Here is a 25,641-nt window from a genome sequence, read left to right on the forward strand (position 1 = left end):
ATGAGGTCCGACGTCTTCGCCCAAGAAGAGGACGCTTCGTCGCAGAAGACGAGAACAAAAGAATTGTTTATTGGATGCGGAATTTTCCCCATTTTTTGTGAGGTCGGCAGAGGTAGTGTCATTCTCTTGTGGGTGGATGGCCCCTCACCCAGAGTTCCTAATCGCACAGCTGAGGTATTCTAGTATCGGTCTACGGACTGGTGGATGTTCGAAAAGAAGAACACACAATTGAAAGACACAAGTCTCAAGAGTCAAGGAGACAGGGCGAGGAATGGTCGGACATCCTCGAAGATAAATTCAATTGAGTTTCTTCTGAAGGTACCAGCATCTTACTCAAGGTTTTTACGTAGTTGTCCCTTGAGACGTTGGACAAATGTCAAGACGTCAGCTGTCTGAAAAAGGCCACTTAGGTATGAGTTTAGTTGACACCTCCTTTTCAGACAGGAGTACAGATTCAGAAGACTGAAATTGGCGCAGTCGGGACGACCGCTTGTCGAAAGAGGGGGGCAATGTTATGACGTTTGAAGTCACGAAGCAGGCTTCGCGTTATAACTGAAGATGCCTTGGACTTCGAGGATCGATTTGTGGATCAATCAGTCGTTTTGCTGACAACCGCGCATATTTAAAAAGAGAGTTTCCAACGTGACATGAAAGAGAACGGATGTACTACATTTAACTTGTATATAATTGTATATAATTAACGTTGTACAGTTGTAAATAAACATCATATTGTGTTACGTTCAATAATAAAATACCGTTATGTCGTGTGGCGAAATGCCATGGCGTAACAATATATTAAGAAACTTTGTGTCAGGAGCGGTCAAGTCTGGCATGAGACATGATCCAGTAACAGCGAAGAATAATAGAACCTTCTTTTAAGGTCGAAGCTTTCACTCGATTTCAGGTTAAACGTTAATTGTGCCGGTTAATAAAATCTGCAGCCGCGTTTTAAAAAGTCCCGTAAAAATTTCCTGTCGTGCTTGAAATTCAAATTTCGGTGAAAGTAGAAAGAGGCGACACTGAAAGCTGTTGCTAATTGGCCGGTAGTTAAGTTTTACAGACTCCTGGCTCTATGCTCGTCTGTGTGTAGTTTAGCGTAGATGGTATTAGATAGACTAATTCGATTAATTGCCAAGATTACTATTGACACTTTCGACTTCTTTTAGCTGACAGGCCTAAAAAATTATGGTTGCGTACTCGGCTCATTAATTATTTTTATTTTGTCATCAGTTGACTGCGGATATGTATATGCAAATTTACAATGTGGAACTGTGATATATATAATACATAAAATTGAATAGAATTTGGTTTTCTGTACTCGAGGTTCTAATATGTTAATAATAATACCTTAAAATTATCGAATTTTATTACGTTTTTGAAACTCAGCGGACGCTATAATTGCATAAACATCCACAGTCTAATCATCGCATGGAGTCATCACATTTACGAAACAAGAAAAAATGTGATTTCATTAAACGGAACGCGCCTGCCATTTTTTTCGCAATAATCACTTCACTATTGCTACAAATATTGCAAAGAAAATGATTCATTTTGTTTATTTGGTTTAGTTCCTTTTTTAATAATTGATCTTGTCATATACCAAAATACGATTACTTTAGAGGACTTTTGTTTTGTTTCATTACGTTTTATGTTTAAATGTTATGTCAAGCTGTTTTCTTACGCATTTTAGTAATAATAAAATACTTAATTAATGGCCACAGTTTTACTTCATTATCCTGAGAAGAAAGTGCACAAAAACTTAATACCAAATTAGGATGACCGTTTCTATGATTTTGTCTATGCGACTGCTTAAGTGCAAAACTTGGATCATAGCTGTCAACAAAAAGAAATCTTGACGTGTAGAAGGGTGAAGAAAAAAAAGAGGAAGCACCAATATCCTGGCAGTGATGAAATGAAAATCGAAAGTAACTTCTGTTAAGGTCAAACAAGAGAAACGGGATGAGCCGCGTTACGTCCGTTTAAGGTTGCAAGCTACATACTTCTATAAACAGTAACAATTACATAATCGTCGATGAGTTCCGGTAAAATAGATCGCTTTCGCTCCTCCAGAGGATGTCAATCACCTCTTTTCATCGTAAATCTTTTGTGCCACAGTACAAAAGATTAATTATTCATATATAATTATATTAATTATTTGTATGATTAATTATTATAGAAAAGATGAAAACGTTAAATTTTAAACAATTTTGTAATATCAAAGTCCTATATGTATACACAACACTAGTGCTCCCACATTTAGAATACTGCTCGTCCATCTGCAATACAAGGTGATTCACCTAAAGCTGTCACCTAAATTATTTGCAAACCTTTCATTACATGAAAAAATGTTTCAAACAAAGGTTGTATAGTATCAAGGGAGGCACACGATGTAGTAGTCAGTTTTTTTTATTTTGCTTTTTTATCGAGATACGAAGGTCTGTAAATCTGATAATATCGTTACGACTTTTTCTAACATTCTAAAAATCATTTCAGAAAGCAACTGTCCTCGCTAATACGTTCGAAAAATCATGTAACATGAATGTGCTGTTACACGCTATCTACTACGTACAGTTTCTAAATTGCTCCGTGTATTTTGTTAACCAAACGCTATAGACCCATAAATAAATTATTATTATTATTAAATGAACGGGAAGGGATTAGAGGACTACATTTTTCGTCGTGTATAACGAGCGTTATCGGTGGGTTGCGTCAGACACGAGTAATGTGAACGGTTTTCAAAAGAAATTGCATAGAAACCGATGGTATCCTCGCTGATGGAACGTTCAACAGGATCTACTTGGTCGAGAAAGAACGACCGGAGTAACGAGAAAGAAATGACAAACGAGTGATTGCTGAAAGTTCTGACATCGGGTCGAGTCGAATGGATACGTAGGTGGTTGGCTTCGTGCATCAGGTGCACCGATTTCGATCTCCAGTTACTGAGATTGCAGTAACGCCTTGCAAAATCGTGAAACAGGGCTGACAAATGTGAGAAAAATGCAGAGAAACGAAGAGGATAGAAACGGTTGCGTAACATCGGTATAGGAAAAGCACAAGGCTTTCGAGAGTCCTGCAATTTTAGGGTCGAATGTCCGGATTACTACTGACAGACAGTATTTCATCAAACGGGTTTAACGGGTCTAAGTTTTTATTTATTTGTAAAATAATAAGAGCGAATCCAGATGTATCTTTTTACCCAATGTATATTACTATCGTACAGATTGAAGAAAAATTTTCTAAGAAATACAAGATATATACAGTAAATCCTCGATGAGTGTTCGAAGACTCCTCGGCACTGAACATTAGAATAAGGAGGCGAAAAACATGAACAGTACGCAGAATAGAAGATTCACGTTAAAGTAGCGGTGCGGGTTTTTTCTAGAAACGCTACTTCGACGTGAGCCAATGGACACGCAACATCTCGTAGCAGTTCGGTCGATCCACCAATTGGATCAGAACTTTGGTTACAGATGACAACCGATAGTAGGGTGCGCACACGTGTGTGAGTAATGCGTCTGAGTTGGGGCGTTCCTACCGCTACTTTAACGTGCGCTACTTTAACGTAAGTATACTGTGTGCAGGACATGGTGGAAAAGAAAGCTAAACTCGGTCTCACGATACTCTTTACTGGTACTTACATTTACCTTTCTCTCGACGCGACGATAAAGGCTTCTCCTTCTTGTCGGTCCCGCTATCTTTGTCGCGGTTCCCGTTTGCCCGAGCTTCCAGGCGTGTTTGAGACTGTATGAGGGCGGAGTTACGCAGCTGGCAGGATTTTTCACGCATCGGGAAACGAATTGATCGAGGGGAAATAGGGGTTTTTACATGCCTCCTTCCCTGACTGTTACGCTCATAACGCTTTTCTCTTATTTCCGTATTGTTTGACCAACCGAAAATTCTACACTACCATTACGGACCCAGTTCCTGATCAGAACCCAATTCCTGATCAGTTGAGTATATGTATAGACACCATATAATAAGTTCATTATGATACAATTTTTTTCCAAAAAATTACTAAATAACTGTTTTGAAATTTATACATAAATTTGATACCTCAAAGTGAGATACAGATACATGATTTAGGTGATCAGGAATTGCTCCCTTCGTATTTAGAAGTTTAATACACTTTTTGTTTAGAATTACAACATATTTGTATTTATTAGAATTATTAAATTTTTGAATGCTAAAGTGACTTGTAGGCCATCCTGTGTTACCAATATACCTATGTGAAGAAATTCTGATTCCGATTGAATATGCTTAACGTTTAATCTTTATTGGCGGGGTTCACACTACAGTGGACTCTAACTACATTGCCACTAAACATATTGCCACGCGGGGTACTTCCCCTTCGCACGTACTTTCGTACACATAAATTCGCTCTCCCACCACGATCCAGCTTTGGTGCAGGTGCTAAGACCGAAGCTACGATGATAGAACTTAGCATGGAGGGGGCTCTGAACTTATTGCCATTTTACTCCCCTACTGCCCCGACCATGGCAATATAGATAGAGTCCACTGTGTGTATGGTGGAGTTTTTTTTATTTAGGATATAGTTACGCCTGATGTTTGTATGTCCAACTACTAGTCTATTAATCATTATTTGTTCTCTTTTGTTCAATCTGGTAGTAGCGTGATTCGTATAAAAGTCGTCTGTGATATCTGGTAATTTAAAGAGTATATCATTTTTACTATTTTTCATTCTATTTCTGCCTGAGGCAACCATTTTAGTAGTTTAGGAAGTTATTGTGTTCTGTTGGAGTTGTTTCGATAGATTGTAAAAAACAGTACTTCGTTGGCAGCACTATTTGCTCTTTCATTGCCTGGCATTCATCGATGGAAATCATCCTGCATATTCTAATCCAATAATAGAACGTTTGACAAGAGTACAATAGGATCTACAATAATTTTGTTTAAATCACCTCATGACTTTGCTAACATCGCGTTTTGTATAGAGCAGGAAAGTTACGAAATCTCGTACAATAACGTTTGACGTAACGCAAGAAAGGAGAAAGATGAACACACGACACTAACAACAAAGGAAAAATAAGGGGTGGGGGAATGAGTATTGCCCAGCGATATTGTCCGACTCTATAATCGGCGGAATAATTACGTTCTCCCCTTAGTAGGCGATCCAACGGACCGATTTCTCTGGTCGCAAAGAATCGGCAATTAGACGGTTCGTTCGCGACAGCCAGCAGCGGCACGACCAAGCGGTTCTCGAAAATCTGGAACACCGATCGTCGGTGAAATTTTCACGGATGGCCGATCCCGACGATCTACCCGACCGAACGTAGAACTCTTTACTTGTGACACAAGCCATGAAACGTTACCAAGACGAACGATTCTCTTTCTCCCCCCCCCCCATTCCTCGGTAGTAAATTGAGGCTTCTCGCAGAAAGTGGAGAAAACTCGAACCGGATAGAAGCACGAAACGCGAGAAACATGAGAAAAACTTGTTGAGTATCCACATGGTTTATTAATGTAACATAGGGAATAGTAGGGGAAATGTGGGTAAGTTTGGGTCAGTTCTCTATTAATCTGCAGTAGCGATTAAAATGAAAGAGAAACACGCTTTATATCTGAAGAATTATAATTAGTAAGATCTTAGCATTGATGTTCTACCATGATATCATTTTATTATTCCAAAGAAATCATTAGAAATATAATAGTTCCAAAACTAGTTACGTGGTCCACACCGCTCTTATGGGAGGAGGTTTGGGTTATTTAATTTTTGTATTGTTTTTGCAGTAAATATAGAAAAGTTTTATGTATGTACATATTTATTACCTACAAAATGGTAATATACATGTATATAAAAGGAATGGAATGAATAAATGAAATAAAGACTCTGACGGAATAACATGAATTAGCATAAAATAAAGAGTGTGATGGATTAACACAATATACCAACTATCACTATTTATCAAAAAATTAACGAATAGTTATCCAATTTTGATAACCAAATAAATAATTATGTTAATTTGTAAAAGTAGCTAGTACTTGTTAACTATCCTTTGCAAATTTCATCCTTTACACTAATAATTGCAATTCGATACTTTTTTTCTAATTTTGCCATTCAGTATATAAACCTGTACATTAAACAATTCTACCATCACTTCTATTACCACTAATAAATACAAAAATGTAGAAAGTACGATTCTTGAAAAAACGTTTGATACCGATTTTTCCGGTTTGTCTGCATTCCAGTACAAAGTTTCGAAGTAGAACAAAGATTAGGTGCATTTTAAAGATGCTTCAAGCAGCGATAAGTGTATACACTCACACGACATTCCCCAATTTTATGTGAACGCTAAGCGTTCAACCATTATCGTGACGATTGTTCCCTTTCCATTGAATCTTTGAAGCTGGACAGATCAGGCATGAGCGAAATCAAACGCTGAAAATTATTGTCCTATCGAGTCACGGATACATGACTGACTACATAACACGAGAAGTCGTGCACCGTTGTAAAAGGAGCCGAACTAAAACCGCTGCATAGAAATCTCTCTCCCTTTCTTTGTTCTTCCATCCACAGAACGCGTTCTCTTTCTCTTACGTTGCACGCCTCTGCATACTTGCCAACCATGCATGGTAATGCATATAAGAACTTGTTCGCTTCGTTTTGAAAAATTTTCATTTAAGAAAAACTGCCACTCTTATAAATAATTAATTCATGTATTCGACGATATTCAAGTTTTCCATTTATGTAATACTGATATACATACATTTATATTAACCCTTGTGTAGGAAATCGGGTAACCAGGTATCCATTACTACATTTCCTTTCACAATTATTTATGCTCTTGTTTAAAACAGCATTTGGTATATCACAGGAAGGGAAAATTATTAGTATGAAACTAAAATTATCTACGTTTATCTAATCTATCAAAATAGGAGCATTCCGAATGCTCAATAACCGTGAATATATTTTGGTTGCCCAGACAATGACTAAAGGACTCACCGGGCAGCTACTCTAGCACCGCCATGTCTTTGAAGAAAGATAAATAAAAAATGTTTGTATAATCTCCAATAGATGTATAATAAATGCCATTAATAAGATTTTCGATTAAGTTCATGATTCAAAAGAAAAAAATTGTTAAATGAACCTACAATTTTCATGCGTCCAAGGTAATTCCCCCCTGCCTCGAGCAAAGACGAATGTGGAATACTATCCGAGGGTTACGACACTATAAACGTTATATGACTTACCGTTGGATCTTTTTCTATGATGCAACGCTCGGTTGCATGCGGCCCTGCTTACAGAAAGAAAACTTACGTATAATTTCCACACGCCTATAGTCGGAATAAAATTAAACGACAGTTCAAGGCCGTTGTTCCGATCATAAATTACTCCGGGCACGATTCCAGCTTTCATCGTTACGCCAGGACGCTTTTATGTTTGAAAGACGGTGAAATGTGAAAAAAAAAATGCAAAATGGAAAGTTTCGCGAAAAGATAAGAAACGGAACCATCGAACGACATAGTGGAGATAATATTCTCGGCAACCTTGGGTGGTTAAATGATCTTGTTGCAACTATATAGCACGTGAAAATGCGTGGGCGGTGCAGGACATACAGTGGGTAACAAAAGTATTCGATAACTCCTTTAAAACAGAACAACTTTTTTAAAATTGGTCCAAATGACCAGTTCTTTTGTGAAGTTAGGGACATTAGTTTACTAAATGATGTTGAAATAGATGGTACATTTTTTTTTTTGAAACCGATTGGTTCGCTTTCTTTAATTAATCCCAACATGCTACCAAACACAAATTTTTCATTGGTATGAAATAATTATAAGAATTCATCAAAAAAACAGGGCGACTTTATAGAAATTTCGGCCACTGTACTTATGGGCCATAGTGTACGTATGCAATCCTGTATGTAGTAATCGGAGAAGAATACATTTCGTAGTTTACGCCTATATTGTTTTGCATGTAGCATTCAGAATACCTTGGGAAGTTCAGTTAAATTCACTATTGTAATAATACTGCATTTAAAAACAAATGAAATGTCTGAACTGAAATCCTTTCATGGCATTTTTTAAAAAACTTATTAGAAGCAGAAATTGCAGGGATTCAACGAATTTTGAAACTTGAGTTTCCCAAAACTATTAGAAATATTATATACCAGAAGAAAATTCCTCGAGTACATTTAACAGTGAAAGTTGTAATCATACGTCTAAATATTAATTACAAAGGAAGTTATGACTGACAATGGACTCATATGTCGTAAATTATAATGTATGTTTACGGAAGAAGCTGTATATTCAATAATATAATTAAAATATGAAAAAGTAAGTTCATATTTCAAATAAGTTATGAGACGTTAAATAGGATAACAGCTTCGTATGATACTGTTGAACAGAGATTCAGAGTCGTAAATGACCAATAAACGTGCAAACTTTCTCTGCAAACTGTGAGAAGCAATATGAGATGAAGCTGTACGATAATTTAACAGCGACGTGTTAAATGTTAGCAGAGGAGAATGTACATACAAAACACAAACTCTCGAAAGATAACAATCGTAAACAAAGCGAAGATAATTTCCGAAAATATTAAAAGTACCATAAGTATTCCATTAGTTTCTTAATCCTTCCGTTCCCACTGTAGCCATATGATTACGTGTTACAAATTACGAAACAAAATATTGCGATCCTTTGTTGCTTTCATTTGCTAGAATTCAAGGGTCGAGCAAAACTTATAAGACCTTAATTTCTTTCAAATTTTTCAAGAAGGTTTACTGATGAAAGTTAAGAAAAATGGGTTTTATTATATACAGTAACTTAAAATATTGTAAATTATTATACATAACTACGATAAAAGTAAGAGAAAGTTGACAAGTGGTAGCTAATGAAAAATGGCATTAAATGTATTCAAAATATTCAAATGTTGTGAACCATTTATGTCATACCATATAGACAAGAATTTTGTAAAGGTATTCTTTTTGTAATTGTTAAATAATTTGGGAATGACAGGATTAATTACATGCCAATGTCATTTAATTTGAATGTACAATTTATGTTCCAACCCTAATTCTTGTAAAAATAACATGAGTTGTTGGAAAATAATGTTGAATATTATTGTGAGACCTTGCCATTCTTACCCGACTTTACCTTTCACTCATTGTACATCTTTTTATTTACTTAATTGATCATACTTGAATTTTATTGCATCCTAATATGTGTATTTGTATGAACTCCATTGTATTCCCGTGCAATGCGACTGAATCTCCATTAGATTAGATTCATTAACTTTAAATAAGCCTAAATAAATACGTGTATATGATCTAAAAATGACAGAGTTTATAAATTAAAATATTTAACTGCCAGATCAATAGGTTTCCTAATCATAAAAATGCAACAAAATTGAGGCAATTGTGTGAATGAAACAAGAATGGACAAATTAATATTTATCATAATGATCACGCTGTTCACATTCTTGAATATCATAGCTCCTGACTAAATCTGTTTTTTTTGGAATACATATAACTAAGGCTTATCAATGCTTTTTGTGATAGGTGTAATATTAAGGTCTACATAGATATGAGTAAATAATCTGCAAATTGGACAAAATCTTAACTATAGACCTTGGAACCTTTGGACCTTGAAACAGGTTTTTTTCTAAATAGGATTTTTTTACAATAAGAAAATATCTTGCGAGAAATATTAATTTTTAATGTTGATTCAAGAATTGTATTGCCCATACATGACTAATGTGGCAATTAAAATGTTAATATTTACGCCTGACCGATCATCGATCATCGTTATTTTAATGTAAAATAATTCAATTGGAATGAACACAAAGTCAGCTGCAAATAATTTTATTCCAAACGAAAACAATGAAAAAATGATACTATTGTTACAACAATTTGTACTTTCCACGAGGATTTGGTAAGCTGTTAAATTTTCGACCGTTAAGATAGGTGAGGCGCGTTCATTCGCCGGAAAACAAAAGAAAAGAACGGAAGAGTCGCGTTGTATGCAAATGCATAAAAGTCAGACGCGGCGGTTGCCTCCTTTGGAAAGAATACAAGTTACGGTTTTGCTCCTTAATCTTCAAGCATCGCGTTAATTAGTAAGCAGCGATAATAATGAAGCAACTAAAAAGTATAACGTGGAATGATTACAAGCATAATAAAGAGCCTCATCCGCGTAATTGCAACGTGAACGACAATGGAGTGAAAATATCGTAGAAAAGAAAAAACACTTTTTTTGTACGAACGAGAATGCAATCGGATTTATAATCTCTCGCTAAGCATTTTCACTATTATATCGTGGAAAGATTGCGAAAGATTCGCTCTAAAGTTTCAGCGGAATAGAAGATTTCAGATTGGCACGATTTCTTAGGTTATTTTGTAATGACGATTACATAGGTGATGATATACATACGTGTATCTGCTGCTGACAAAGCTGCGTGTACTGCAATGAAACACATGCTTTTCTTTATCATTCTTTATGTATTACAGTTAATTACAATTCATTACAGTCCGACACCGGGCATTGTCCTGTATCGTCCGTTCAGCCGTTGTCAAAAACCAAGCATCACCAAGCGTTGGCCATAAGCCATTTCAGGCGTTGTCCAGCTTGTCAGAGCTGTCATAAGCAGGGTTACCACTGAATTCGCTTACGGCGGGAAAAATGTGACGTTTAAATTTCTTTTCGTTTTCGAGAAAATTGAATTACAAATTCTTCAAAATATTTGTAAGCAAATTTGTTTACGACAGAGAATAGAACATTTTTAATAGCTTTTTTTTTTAAATGTAACAACTAATGGATAAAATGAACACACTAAACCTCACAAACACTGGTATATGTATAGATGTATAAACATAAATACACGTACATTGTCATACATGTATTGCACGGAGTGTGTGATTTGAGGATAGTAGAAATTTGAACTAGCTAATAAACTTTGTTTGTATGCAAGAATAACAAAAATTTAATGATAAACATACACATTCAAATTTTGTCCAGTCGGATGTGGAAATTATTCTAACCATTTTTTGAAATATGGCTCTATTCTATCTTGATTTACCCTAGACATTCCAGATTGCTGTCTCGATATAAACCTAAACAGTAAAACGTGTATGATTAAAAAGGAAAAAAAAGTTTGTGGCCTTCAAACCTTGGAAGTGACTCCATCTGAACTCAGAATTATACTGTCTAGATTTAAAAGAAATAACTCTTATCTAGACCATAACAACCACCAGTTGTGGAGATAATTAATAACGACCGCCAGTTTCGGAGATGATGTAATGCAAAGAATAAAATCAGACTCCCCATACATTATGTCAATGAGAATATTAGCTAACACATGATGTTTCCTGAAAATGCAGACTGATTCTTTACACTGCAAATCATACAGTTTTCTAATTATATCTTTTTTCTCCTAAACTTTGCATGTAAAAACACAGTAAAATAAAATTAATTGATTATGAGTATAAGTTACCATTGTATCCTCCATTTGTCGAAATTATTTTTAAGAAACACTATTCCTAATCACATTGTATTACAAAGTTACAGAAGTACTTACAAAAAGTTCTACAGTTATTTTATTTATTATGACCTTAAATATCTAAAAAATTATAAAATACTGTATTGTAACTATCTGCAGGACCAATACGGCGTATATCAGTTTCTATTCCAGTAAAGAATTATATCGATGAACGAGAAAGTTCAGAGGCAAAATCGCTTACAAAGTAAAAATGCAAAAAATTGAAACGACCGACGAAAATCGTTTCGGTCAAGAATTTTAGAAAATCAGACTTATCGCGCCATTGCGTTTTATGTTTCTATTTCTGTCAACGGTGCTTTCCCTTCATCATTACGATAAGTGTCACGAGAATACGAGCAAATGCTCGGCCAGATCTCTCCATTGTGTTCTAATTGCGATAGAAACGCGATGCAAAATTAATTTAGTAGAATTGTATTAATACTGAGGATTTTACAAGATTGGTGTAAACGAAGATGGATGTTTATTGAAGTCCGATATTTATTCCGGAGTACAAAAAATGTTTCATATGTCTACCATGCATTTCGACATTAATTTGAAATCCCCACAGAGAGATCCTGTGGATATCTATATCGCGAATCTAAAAGCTGAAATAAAGTACCTACATTTTCCTTTAGAATTAATTTCCAAATTTATGTTGGGAGAACATTTCTTCTTAATTTAGCGACTACCATTAGGTCAGTGGAAAAGTTTTGATGAATTTTCTGTGTTTAATTTAGTCCATTTATTGAGTATATACACGGAATGATACGATAGAGTAGTAGAAAGTGTATGGATTTGTTGCTTGTGTTGGAAGTCTGTGATGGCAATGGTTTTATTTCATTGTAGCAGTAAATAAAACAATAAAGAATGTAACTGGATTTCTCTCGGGTAATTTGGATATAGTGAGTGAGATTAAACTGAAGAGATTTTTCGAAATGTTTATCATATACTACATATGACTGCTACACATATAACTGCTACACATATTTTTAAACATACTTGTACAAATAAATCCAATTGTGTTGCAGGGAAACGTATAATTTTCGATTATTTAAATTGATTCTTTTCTAAAATACATACATATATTCTGACAGGAAAAAATTTTCTTTAATAAATACAATATTAATTTTATTAAAAATTAAGTACAATAAAATACCCGATCTTTTTTAACATTATTACGATCAATATTATTTACGATTTAATTTTTATCTTGTTTATTTATAAATATGAGGTCTTCATACTGTTCATACTAGGTGTACTCAAGGTCATGACAAAAAGAACGATTTAGGAAATCGAATAGAAGAAATCTCTCAAATATGGAAAGAAATAAGTGACTCAATAATGGGATATAGTTAACACATTTTTCAAATGGAACGAAACTTTCTACAAAACCGTTTGTGGTGAAGGAGCTTTGTTTTTTAGCGTAGACGATTATACCGATTTTAGTCAAACAGGGAAATCCGTGAATCTCAATCCTCTCTACATCGTTATCAAAGATTTGCTTGGTAATTCATTGAAGAAACCACAATAGCTTTCTCCAGCTTTGGCTAAGTACCGGAAATACCGTCACAATTAAAATTCTTTCGTTGACTACCTCGGATTACGAACAAATTAAACATTCGAAATTCTACTTTCATAAATGAGGTCGAATGTGTCAAGAACAATAAAGTTAGAATAGTGTATATAAATTGTAATTAACATTTCTATTTATTTAAAGAAGTATTAATAATATTAATATACATTATAATAACTTATTATAATATTATTTAATGGGTTTTCAAAGAACGTCGGCACTGTGCTCAATTTCAAATTGTATACATTTCAGACGATTATTATAACTATATAATATTTTGATAAAAAAAATAAATCATTGTACTCATTTAATTTTTACACACTAATTTACAAAAACTGAAGAAAAGACACAGATTTACATCTTTGTAGTGAAACTGTATTGAGTTACAACGGAATATGTAAAAGAAATATGTGTTATAAACAATAAATGTTATAAACCGATACTATCCGCAGTCTACTTACAAAATAATGAATAGTGTCTTAATATGACATGTTTCTTTTCTTCTCAAAGATTAAAATGTAATATCATACCCACTTTCTTTTCAGGTGTCGACCAGCAGAACGACCTGGCTGCTGCTCGTCTGCCTCATCATACTTCTCGGGATCCTCGACAATGCAGAAGGTAGACAAACCTATATTATTCAATAAAAAAATACTTCAATATTCGATTAAGTCATAAATAAGTTCCATTTTCCAGTTTTAATGCTATTTTGCAATTAATATTAGTATATCAGTGACTGCTGTTCACAGTTTAAATATTCTTATTATCGTTACTATTTAATTAATATTTACATACTGATTTCTTAATGTCTACGGTGAAACTTGTTCACAAGTCAACCCAATAATTACTCATCATTTGATTAAATATAAGGTATCTGTTAAGATAATTGTTAAAAAAAAACCGTAAAGAAATTCTTTCTTTACCGGAATTATAGTCGGCGATAGAAACAAAGGAATAGATTAAAAAATAAATAAATTCGATTGCGTAGGTGCAAGGAAAAGATTTCGCAGGCCAACAACAAGTAGTAGTAGCTCATCAAGTTCGAACGATCAAGAGGTTTCGGCCAGTGTGAATAGATTCAAAGTCACGCGAAATCGTATAAACAACAAAAACAAAAAGAATGAAATTCAAACTGGCAAGACGGAAGACTACAAGGTAGGTACGATATTTTTCTGCCACAAATATCTCTGAAGTATAAACAACTATTTCTTCAATCTTCGTGAGAACATTAATTTTATCTTTCCTGTCACTTATTACTATATTGCGACACGAAATCTTCATATTTTAAGCGTTATCAAAATTTTGAGATAATTCCATTATAGAATTCAGTTGAGTTCGTCAAATTATTTTGTCCAATTCATGTGTATTACTCTGGGCGCAAATTAAAAAACTGAATCTTCCAATCTGTAAATGTATACCTATTAAAATATTTATCGTAGTTTTATAGGATTCATGTGTTTATTCTTCACCAGAAGTTGCATATAAATAAATTATTCGAGCAATAAACGTAAACAATCATCGTACAGTTGGATAAATTACATAGTATACAATAAACACGCTTTCTATACTGGAGGAAGAAAGTATTGTACAATTTTAATACTTACAGCTCGTATGTTACTATACGAACTGGTCACAATACCGTACGAAAATTGGAAAATTCGTACCTGAGGACATTCAACCCGATCTCTGCACGCACATTATCTTCGCGTTTGGCTGGCTGAAGAAGAATAAATTAACGAGCTTCGAATCAAACGACGAAACGAAAGATGGGAAAATTGGACTTTACGAGAAAATTATTAACCTAAAGAAGGCTAATCCTTCGTTAAAAATTCTTCTTGCTATCGGTGAGTTTCAGAAACCATGTAAATGTGGCATTTACTTGTAAAATATACTTATATAAAAATAGTGTATAATAAAGCATATATTGCATTATGCAAAAATGTCAAAATATTACCTCGTTAATATTCACCAGGTGGCTGGTCGTTCGGTACCCAGAAATTCAAAGACATGTCTTCGACAAGATTCGCCAGGCAGACTTTCATTTACAGCGCTATACCGTATCTACGAGATCGAAATTTCGATGGTCTTGACATCGATTGGGAGTATCCAAAGGGAGGAGACGATAAAAAGAACTATATTCTTCTGCTGAAAGGTGATTCAATATGACAAGTCGTAAAAATTATTGTCAGACATTTATTTTTTACAGCTCGTTTCATTGAATTCTTCCGTTCGTAGAACTTCGAGAAGCATTCGAAGCAGAGGCTCAAGAGAAGAAAATGCCGAGGCTTCTTTTGACTGCAGCTGTACCGGTTGGTCCTGACAATGTTAAGAGTGGATACGATGTTCCAGCTGTAGCCAGGTAAAATTATCATATACAGTGAACTCTTGATTTTATTACAACTGCTATATTGCCACGCCAACCACTTCCCGTTCACACGTACTTTCATGCACAAAAAGACGCTTTTGTCTATTATCTAAAAGGGAAAGAAGTGGTTCGATTTTGAAGTTAGTACAACATCGACTCTCAAACCGTTCAACATTATGCAATGAAAAATTCGGTCTTGTATAAGTGTCGCATATATATGTTTAGTTACCTGGACTTCATCAACTTGATGGCGTACGACTTCCACGGGAAATGGGAAAGAGAAACGGGGCACAATGCGCCTTTGTACGCCTCTTCGTTGGATTCTGAGTGGCAGAAGCAGCTCAGCGTGGACAACGCCGCGTCGATGTGGGTTCGGTTGGGCGCCCCTAAAGAGAAATTAATAATAGGCATGCCAACCTATGGCCGATCCTTCACTCTCTCGAATCCTTCGAATTTCCGTATTCATTCACCTGCCAGTGGCGGTGGAAAGGCCGGCGAGTATACCAAGGAATCCGGTTTTCTTGCCTATTATGAGGTATGATATTTACAAACACTCGTTAATCTTTCACCTAACACAGCGGTGTTCATGCATTGTCGGGACTACGTCGTTTATTTACTGTAACAATGATATAACTAAAAATTTCCAGTTTCTGAGTTATTATTGTACTAGAGTAATGGCACCTGATATGGGACCCCATTTAAATATACTTATTATATTCGATAAATATAACTGGGTTAACAATGAATAAGTACGTTTTTTCTGCGAAAGATCTGCGAGATGCTCCAAAATGGCGCGGCCTATGTGTGGGATGACGAAATGAAAGTCCCGTATCTGGTGCATCACGAGCAATGGGTCGGCTTCGACGACGAGAAATCCATCCGTAACAAAATGGACTGGCTGAAAAGCAAGGGTTACGGCGGCGCGATGGTGTGGACAGTAGATATGGACGATTTCAACGGAACTTCCTGCAACGGGAACGTTAGATACCCATTGATCGGGGCGATGAGGGAGGAACTATTGGGTATTTCGAGGGGCTCGAACGCGAAAGACGTCGATTGGAGTGTTGTGGCTGCTACTATCACCGAGACCGTCCAGAAAAAACCGGAACCATACAAGATATCGGTGTCAGATGTTCTCAGCAAAACAAAGAAACTTCAAAAATCGGCGACTCAACTGGTCATCAATACTCCAACAAACGGTAATTTTAAATTACAGTGGACTCTAACTATATTGCCATGGTCGGGGCTGTAGGGGGGTAAAATGGCAATGAGTTCTGAGCCCCCTCCATGATAGGTTATATCGTCATAGCCTCGGCCACAGCAGGGATTTAAACCGGTGTTATGTCATCAAAGCTATACCAAAACCGATATATTACCGAAAACCGAAATAAATACCGATATTTTTTCAGTTTATACAAGGGTAGGGTTTATATAGGATTATACATATAGGGCGAAGGTACAACCAAAAATACGGGTATAATACAAGTATTTTACGTATCGGTAGAAGTCCCTGGGCCTCGGAAAGTACGTGTGAAGGAGAAGTGGCTCGCGTGGCAATATGTTTAGTGGCAATATAGTTAGAGAAACTTACTCATATTTACTAACACGATAAGAAATAAATTTTTCTCTCATTTTCATATTCATAAATTAATATTTAAAATGATGATTTTGCATAAACATCCGCAGTCTACTCATCAGTCCTGACATTAACCATAGAATGATCTTCGTGTATAATTTATTCCTATTACGTAATTATCAATTTATTAGTATTCCTTTCATGGAAATCAACCAATTTATTTTTAGAGACGCGTGCACTGTTCCTTTCAGTATACATATATCTTACTAGCGTTAATATCGTAAAAATTTTATGATTATAGTTATCAGTTGAGTGTGTTTTCCTTTATTTAGATATGCTCCAGAGATGAACTTCTTTAGATTTATCCACAACTAGAACATATTGATTACTTTTCTCGTTGGTGTAGAACAAATTCGTGTGAGCTTATTAATTTTTTTTGTTTACAGAAAGAGAGGCCCAATCTTTTTGCTATCTAACGAATTGGTCGCACAGAAGGCCAGGCGCTGGAAAATTTACGCCAGAGGACATCGATCCGACGCTCTGCACTCACATAGTCTACGCGTTCGCGACCTTGAAAAATTATTTGCTCGTTGAGGAAAGCGATAAAGATGCCGAGATGTACAATCGACTGATTTCGCTTCGCGATAAGAATCCGGATATCAAGGTAAAATCCCCTTTCTATTTTTTTTTTTTTTTTAGAATTTTGCGATATTAACATTTCAAACACTTAGTGAAAAATGTGGCTACAATTGCTCACAGAAATAATGCATTCATCCATTGTTCCTGAATTTAAAAAATTAGAGGAAGCATTACCACATTTTCTGAGACGACTATAGTTTCTGTTTGTAAATATACAGGGTGTCCCATGTGAACCTTTACACCCAATTATCTCTGGAATCATAATTCTATAATAAATGTAATCATTACTTTGTATTTGCGTGTAAACCTTATGAAACATATCGTATAATGATCTGAAAAGTATTTTCAGTACAAAGTAATAAGTACAAATTCAAAAAGTAAATTTTACAAGAATTCTCTATTATGTAATACATAGTACAAAAACACAGATACTTGATAAAGGAATTTAAAAGAATTTAATCACCGTTCAAATTCTTGAAGAAAAATACAAAATCAAATACATATAACATGAAAAAATTGGTAACACTGACGAATTTATTATACCTTACAGATATTATTAGCGATTGGTGGTTGGGCTTTCGGATCAACCCCATTTAAGGAACTGACTAGCAACACTTTCCGCATGAACCAATTCGTGTACGAAGCCATTGATTTCTTGAGAGAATACAAATTCGATGGCTTAGACGTCGACTGGGAATATCCACGGTAAAAATCCAAAAATGATTGCTCAGCATTTATAACTGTTGCTTTCGTAAATTAGAGAAATTTTAATCGAAACTGATCGCACCAGGGGCGGCGATGATAGAACGGCTTACGTGAATCTCTTGAAGGAGCTTAGGCTCGCTTTTGAAGGCGAAGCGAAGAGTTCGGGCCAACCAAAGTTAATTTTGTCAGCGGCAGTGCCTGCTAGTTTCGAAGCAATCGCTGCTGGGTAAGTTTTGTGTTTGTTTTTTTTTTAATTTAACGTCGCATCAACTGAACGGATGTGATTATTGGTGATGATAAAAATTGCTTTATAAGTTTCGGCTCCGCAACATTATTAAGATATTGATGAGGTCCACATTAGTTATACTCTATTGAAAACTTCTTACCAATCATAGTATCTACTACAATGCAAAATATATGAATTACTAATTTTCGTGAAAAAATTGAATTTCCATTTCAAATAACATCTAGCAATCCATTGTTACGTGCGAGGAGCGCGCGTGTATATGTGTAATTACGACTACTATGCTTTTGGTAGAACAATACAATACAAAAACACAGGAATCGAATTAATGTGAATTTCGGTAACGTGATATGTCTGTTTAGTTACAGAGCGGAACACGCGTGCGACTTGCTAGAGTAAATTTTGTTAGAATTTACCCGCAACAAGCAACGAATAAATATCCTTAATTAATTGTGACCGATAAAATCTAGAATACAATCAATTAAGGTTTTTATTTTTGTTTTTGGGTTTGTCGATACTTCAGTCCCATACGGAATTTAAGGAGGCTAAATACTAGGTAATGTAAAAGAAAGTAAATCGTTTGAATTTAGAAACAGAGTATTATACATATACAAACTTACTCGCATCGCCAATGAGAAAACTATCTTACAAACATCAAAGACCGTACTGCGTTCGATTAGGGAGCTTCTACAATGTTATGCATTATCGTAACGCATTCCAGCCGATGTAAAAGAAAAAAAAAGAATTTTGTTCGGAACGTAACACTATCTAATGTTATGAACACATAAATATGTATATTAACACGTTGTCTGCCACAGTGAAAAAGGTCGTTCCGTGCCAGACACACTTTGTTTCGTTTCCTTCAGTTATAAATCGTCGAAAATATATACATATATGCATTTAGTTGATAAAGACTGCTGTGCTCGTTTTAAATCATACTGCTATAATAATTTGAATGGAAAAATTTTGTAATGATATTTAAATAATCCAGCCACTTTGCAATCAAAGTGTCACCCATATGTGGGTGACGTGGCAGTCAAAGTACTAAACATAACTTTTCTGAATCATAGGTACGATGTGCCCGAAATATCAAAGTACTTGGATTTCATTAACGTTATGACATACGACTTTCACGGTCAGTGGGAGAGACAGGTCGGTCACAACAGTCCCCTATTTCCTTTAGAAAGTGCTACCAGTTACCAGAAAAAATTAACAGTGGTAAGTAGAAACTGTACACAAAAAATGTCATTTATATCCACTTTCCAGCTACAGTTGCCAAAATCTATAAAATATAAATTAAAAATGTTGTACTAAGAATACTAGAAATATTTTTCATTTTTGTACATCTTTCGATACTTAAATCATACTTTCAAAAAGTACAAACAACTCCATTTAATTTTTTTTTATGAACAACATTTGGTATTTCATACTGATTATCAATAGTGTAGAATAAGAATATCATTCACAAGACGGTTGTAGGTAATACATTATAACAAAAATTGTTTGATAAATTAGGCACTAAAATAATGATAGCTTAATGGAAAAACAAAATTAATTCTTCACCTATACACCTCTTTCTACTGACTCTTTATAGAGTATTATTATATTTTTATATATTACTTATGGAATATTTATATGAATACTTCGAGACAAAGCGAATCGATTGTTCACTTATGCCTAACTCATTCATTTTGTATTCATTATACAGGGTATTTCACCTAACTTGACCACCTTAAATATATCGCTTATTTTGTATGATAGAAAAAATATCAGGGGAGAAAAATATTCTGTTCGAAGACGCCAATACGGTGACGGGACGAATTTTTTTCTCAAGGTCATTTTTTTCGAGATTTCAAGGTCATCGAATTTTTTTAAATTGGACTACATATTTTCACTACAACACTCTTATATCATATAAAAAAACAAATCCAACGAGGTGCAATATGTTGACCTTCACGTGACCTTTAGCGAAAAAACCATGAAATGTTTATCAGTAAGCTCAGTACGCGTTCGGGGACGGTAAATGAGTAGGAACTTCAATTTCATTGCAACAGTTTTTAGTTAAATCTTTATTTTAGAAGGTGTTCAAAATGTGCACCATGAACCTGAATACATTTTTGGAGGCGGTAAATAAATTCTTGCTGTACATTTTTAAGTTGCTCTGCAGTATTTGATCTACATTCATGGAGAACCCTTTGTCTCATGTTTTCTGCTGTTGTGGGAACATCATTGTAAACTTTACTTTTTAGGTGTCCCCACAGAAAGAAATCAAGTGGCTTACCTTAACCCTAAGATTTACTTTGATAATAATGTTTGTAAACATACTTCAGCCGATGAAAGGAGAATACGAATGTCTGTTTACAAGCACGAGGGACAATTACACGGTACACTGTTCCAATGAAATTGAAATTCCTGCATTTACCGTCCCCGAACGCGTACTGAGCTTACTGACAAACATTTCATGATTTTTTCGCTAAAGGTCACGTGAAGGTCAACATATTGCACCTCGTTGGATTTGTTTTTTTATATGCTATAAGAGTGTTATAGTGAAAATATGTAGTCCCATTTAAAAAACATTCGATGACCTTGAAATCTCGAAAAAAATGACCTTGAGAAAAAAATTCGGCCCATCACCGTATTGGCGCCTTCGAATAGAATATTTTTCATCCCTGATATTTTTTCTATCATACAAAATAAGCGATATATTTAAGGTGGTCAAGTTAGGTGAAATACCCTGTATACGTAGGTACTTCAACATTTATACTCTTTCGTTAATCATTTTTTTACACAGTATTATTTGTGTAGTATTTACATTAATACATCTCATTTATCATATTACATCGTATATTTTATTAACCCTACGTTTTCAATAATCTTACGATGACTCTCATTCAATAATTGGACTACGTCTATATCGTGAGTCTTGCCTTACAGGACTACAGTGCGAGGGAATGGGTAAAACAGGGCGCACCGAAGGAAAAATTGATGATCGGTATGCCAACTTATGGTAGGTCTTTCACATTGGTTGACAAAGAGAAGTTTGACATTGGAGCACCAGCGTCTGGCGGAGGAACAGCTGGAAACTTCACCAATGAATCTGGATTCCTCTCCTACTATGAGGTACTACTTAACGTACCTTCCGCGTTTGGAATAGTAGTATAAAAGATTAATTTATTAATATTTTATACTACTTCAAAATACTTAAATGGAAATGAAATTCAGAAATAAGTGGGATAAAAAACAAGACATTTTTTTTTTATTATCTCCCGGTGCATTTTTATATGTTACTGATGCAAGAAAAGTGACAATGAAAACATACACGTGTGGCGTCTGAATGATATTTCTTTTCCAATAATTTTATTATCGTTGACCTTGCGATTTTTTGGTAGCAATCGAAAGTTGAAGTTCTGAAGCATGTTGTGTTAATTTTTTAACTAAATTTATAATTATTACAAATTTGCGGAAGCCACCTTAAGAACTTTCGAAGATTTATCGAAAGTTCATACTCAGAGTAATGGCATTGAATGTATAGGTTTGCGGCTTCCTAAACGAAGAAAATACTACTCTAGTCTGGGACAGTGAGCAACAAGTACCTTTTGCGTACAGAGACGACCAGTGGGTCGGATTTGACGACGAAAGAAGCCTCATAAATAAGGTAAGAATCACTGTAGTTACTAATAGCCGATAGTAAACTTTAACAGTAGATACGAGATGTCCCATTTAATGCTTTTTCAATTTAATTAAACGTTTTCCCAATAATATTTTAGAGACATGTATTTATTTTGAAGTATACGCAATTTTGAAGTTGTATAATATACCATCTGTATTTTCAATGACTTTAGATGCAATGGCTGAAGGAAGAAGGTTTCGGAGGTATAATGATATGGTCGGTGGACATGGACGACTTCAGAGGCAGTTGTGGGAGTGGAAAGTATCCACTGATCAAAGCTATGAAGAAAGAACTGCAAGACTACAAAGTAACGCTAGAATACGACGGTCCTTATGAGAACAACTTAAGAAACGGGAGGTACACCACAAAAAATCGTAAGTATTTAGAACAGACTCAAAATCTTTACCTACAATATCTATTAAGTGAACGGCCAGTAGACCGTTCTTTGGAACATGTTAAAATTATTATATTTAGAATTTCTTTAATTGCTTTAATGGCATGATAAAAACTAAGCTTTATGGAATTAAAGAGAACTGTGGTTGATGGGAGCATGTAAATTACAATAAAATTATGTACGAAACATTTAACCCATCACGCGCTTTTTTTTAAAAACTCGTAAAAAAACGTCGCTTTTTTATTCGTGACAATGATTATTTGAACATAGGTATTTTTGTAAAATACTTACAAACATGGGGACAAACAATAGAATATTTAATAACAACTTGCTATATAACACGAAGAATGCTTTATAACATTTTTCTTTCTGTTCTTCAACCAAGTTTTATAACTTCGTTATACATGGTGTTCGACCACTAGTGGGAAAACATTTAAGAGGTGATTCTCTGGGGCAAAATAAGACAAAAATTAAGAATAACGAAATTGCGACAAATGCTTTGTTTTTTAGTTATAAGCATTTAAAAATTGACCCAAATGATGGCAATCCGCATGCACGGAGTGTCAGTGGGGCAGGATTCGTAAAGAGCGTACAGTCACTCTAAGGACTCAACGACGTCCTGGAAAAGTAGGTAGAACAGCTGTCTACTTACGCGGTAGAAGATGTCGATAACTGTAACCACGGTATTTGAGTCGAATCCACTTGAATCACATTAACTCTGATTACTCGATAAAATTCTCAAGAAATGTAAATATCTTCTTACGAATATTATCGAATAGAGAGGGTTAATATCCCCTCTAGTTGTCACGTACAACAATCGTCCTGCCCACGAATATCCATGAAATTAATCCGCACATGCACGTACACCACTGAAATCCGCGAAAAATGTCCACACACACTGCGCGATTGATTAGACCCCCACGCAGTTCCACCCTTGCGGGTACCACTATACACGATACACAAACTAACACACAAAATAATTAATTTATAACTATTATTTACACGCATTTTTAACCTACACTAATGAATTTATAGCTATTACTCATTTTAATGTTTAACCTGCAATAATTAATTTATAACAACTATTTATACTAATTTTTAACCTGCAATAATTAATAAAACCTACAATATTTAATAAAACCTGCAATAATGAATAAAACCTACAATATTTAATAAAACCTGCAATAATGAATAAAACCTACAATATTTAATAAAACCTGCAGTAAGTTTTATTAAATATTGTAGATTTTATTAATTATTGCAAGGTTTTATTAAATATTGTAAGTTTTATTCATTATTGCAGGTTAAAAATTAGTATAAATAGTTGTTATAAATTAATTAGTATAGCTTAAAAATTCGTGTAAATAATAGTTATAAATTAATTATTTTGTATGTTAGTTTTGTGTATCGTGTACAGTGGTAAACGCAACGGAGGAACCGCGTGCGGGTCTAATTAATCGCGCAGTGTGTGAATATTTTTCGCGGTCAGGACAATCGCGCAGTGTGTGTGAACATTTTTCGTGGACTTCTGTGACGTGCATGTGCGGACTAATTTCATGGATACTCGTGGACAGGACAATTGCTGTACGTGACAACCAGAGGGGGTATTAACCCTCTCTATTCAATAATATTCGTAAGAAGATACTTACATTTCTTGAAAATTTTATCGAGTAATCAGAGTTAATGTGATACAAGTTATCGACGGTCACAAGTTATCGACATCTTCTACCGGGTAAGTAGACAGCTGTTCTACCTACTTTTCCTGGACGTCGTTGAGTCAGTAGACTGACTGTACGCCTCGTACCACAGACGAGGTACATATAGGAGTAGACATTTCATCCAATGTATTTTTGCGGCCCACTTTTCTGGGGATACGTACCCCATTTCCATTTTAATGTCAGTACCCACCGCCATTCACCGTTCTCAAAACGTAGAGGTCACTAAAATCAGAGGCTTTTTAAGGTGTCGGTACTACAGTTTAGGTGGGCCACCAACTCCCATAAGATGAAATGTCTGCTCCTATTATACCTCGTCTGCGCCCTTACAAACCCTGCTCCACTGACACTCCGTGCGTGCGAATAGCCATCATTTCTGTCAATTTTTAAACGCTTATAACTAACAAACAAAACATTTGTCTCGACTTCGTTATTCTTGATTTTCGTCTTATTTTGCCCGAAAGAATCACCCCTTAAATTTTTTCCCACTAGTGGGCGAACACTCTGTATAACGTGTTCTGCTATCTAGTGTAGATGCAGCTTAAGACCGACGTTTCTTGTTGCAGCAAACGAAGTGACCTGCGACGAGGAGGACAACCATATATCTTATCATCCGGACAAGAACGACTGTACAATGTACTATATGTGCGAGGGCGAGAGGAAGCATCACATGCCCTGCCCGGTAAATTTGGTTTTCAATCCGAACGAGAACGTATGCGACTGGCCCGAGAACGTGGAAGGTTGCTTGCAGCACACGCAAGCGCCGCCAGTGTAAAAAAAATCACGGGAGGATAAAAAAACAGAGAAGAATTATATAAATAAGTTAAGAATTATTACCTAATGCTCGCGGCTGTACCATAAAACGCGGAAATATACGCGGCGTAGGAATGTTATAAACATTAGTTCACGATTTGTCACGCTATAACGTACGCAAATTTGTCGTTGTCGCGTGTCGCCAAGAAATTTTTTACTCGTCAATTTTAAGTTTTCTTTTTTTTTGTCTCTATTGCTATTCATCTCTCCCCCCCCCTTTTTTCCTTTTCGGTTCTACACCATTTCTCGTCGGTTTGTACGTGCGTATTCTCTGCCTGTCTTTTGTTCATTTGTACAAAACCGCACAACTTAATTACCATAACAAAAATTCTTTTTTATGTAAATAATAAAAAGATATTCTTCGAACGAAAACAGACCGTTGAAGTTTTAATCTCGTCTTGCCGGGTCGTGTTCAGCGTCGTTACAACGAGGGTGAAAGTGGAATTATTGCGTAGC

General features: G+C 35.2%; 1 protein-coding gene across 1 annotated transcript; it reads left to right on the forward strand.

Moving 5' to 3' along the window:
• On the forward strand, window positions 1–25,483 carry LOC107186711 (probable chitinase 3). The gene is made up of 16 exons (XM_015574645.1): window positions 1–174; window positions 13,610–13,685; window positions 14,053–14,219; window positions 14,671–14,908; window positions 15,037–15,216; window positions 15,300–15,423; window positions 15,655–15,964; window positions 16,199–16,628; window positions 17,452–17,669; window positions 18,195–18,349; window positions 18,435–18,575; window positions 19,664–19,811; window positions 21,528–21,713; window positions 22,126–22,248; window positions 22,436–22,637; window positions 24,939–25,483. Exons 1-16 carry the CDS (start codon window positions 1–3, stop codon window positions 25,145–25,147), a joined length of 3,081 nt encoding a protein of 1,026 aa, XP_015430131.1. The 3' UTR covers window positions 25,148–25,483.
• The last annotated feature ends 158 nt before the right edge of the window (window positions 25,484–25,641 follow it).

Source organism: Dufourea novaeangliae, unplaced genomic scaffold, assembly GCF_001272555.1.
Source record: "Dufourea novaeangliae isolate 0120121106 unplaced genomic scaffold, ASM127255v1 scaffold87, whole genome shotgun sequence".
Taxonomy (NCBI): domain Eukaryota; kingdom Metazoa; phylum Arthropoda; class Insecta; order Hymenoptera; family Halictidae; genus Dufourea; species Dufourea novaeangliae.

Coding starts and splice junctions, on each gene's coding strand:
- LOC107186711 (XM_015574645.1), top strand. CDS start 1: ATGAGGTCCGACGTCTTCGCCCAAGAAGAGGACGCTTCGTCGCAGAAG. Junction 18,576..19,663: donor TTCGAAGCAATCGCTGCTGG/GTAAGTTTTGTG, acceptor TCTGAATCATAG/GTACGATGTGCCCGAAATAT. Junction 22,249..22,435: donor AAAGAAGCCTCATAAATAAG/GTAAGAATCACT, acceptor CAATGACTTTAG/ATGCAATGGCTGAAGGAAGA.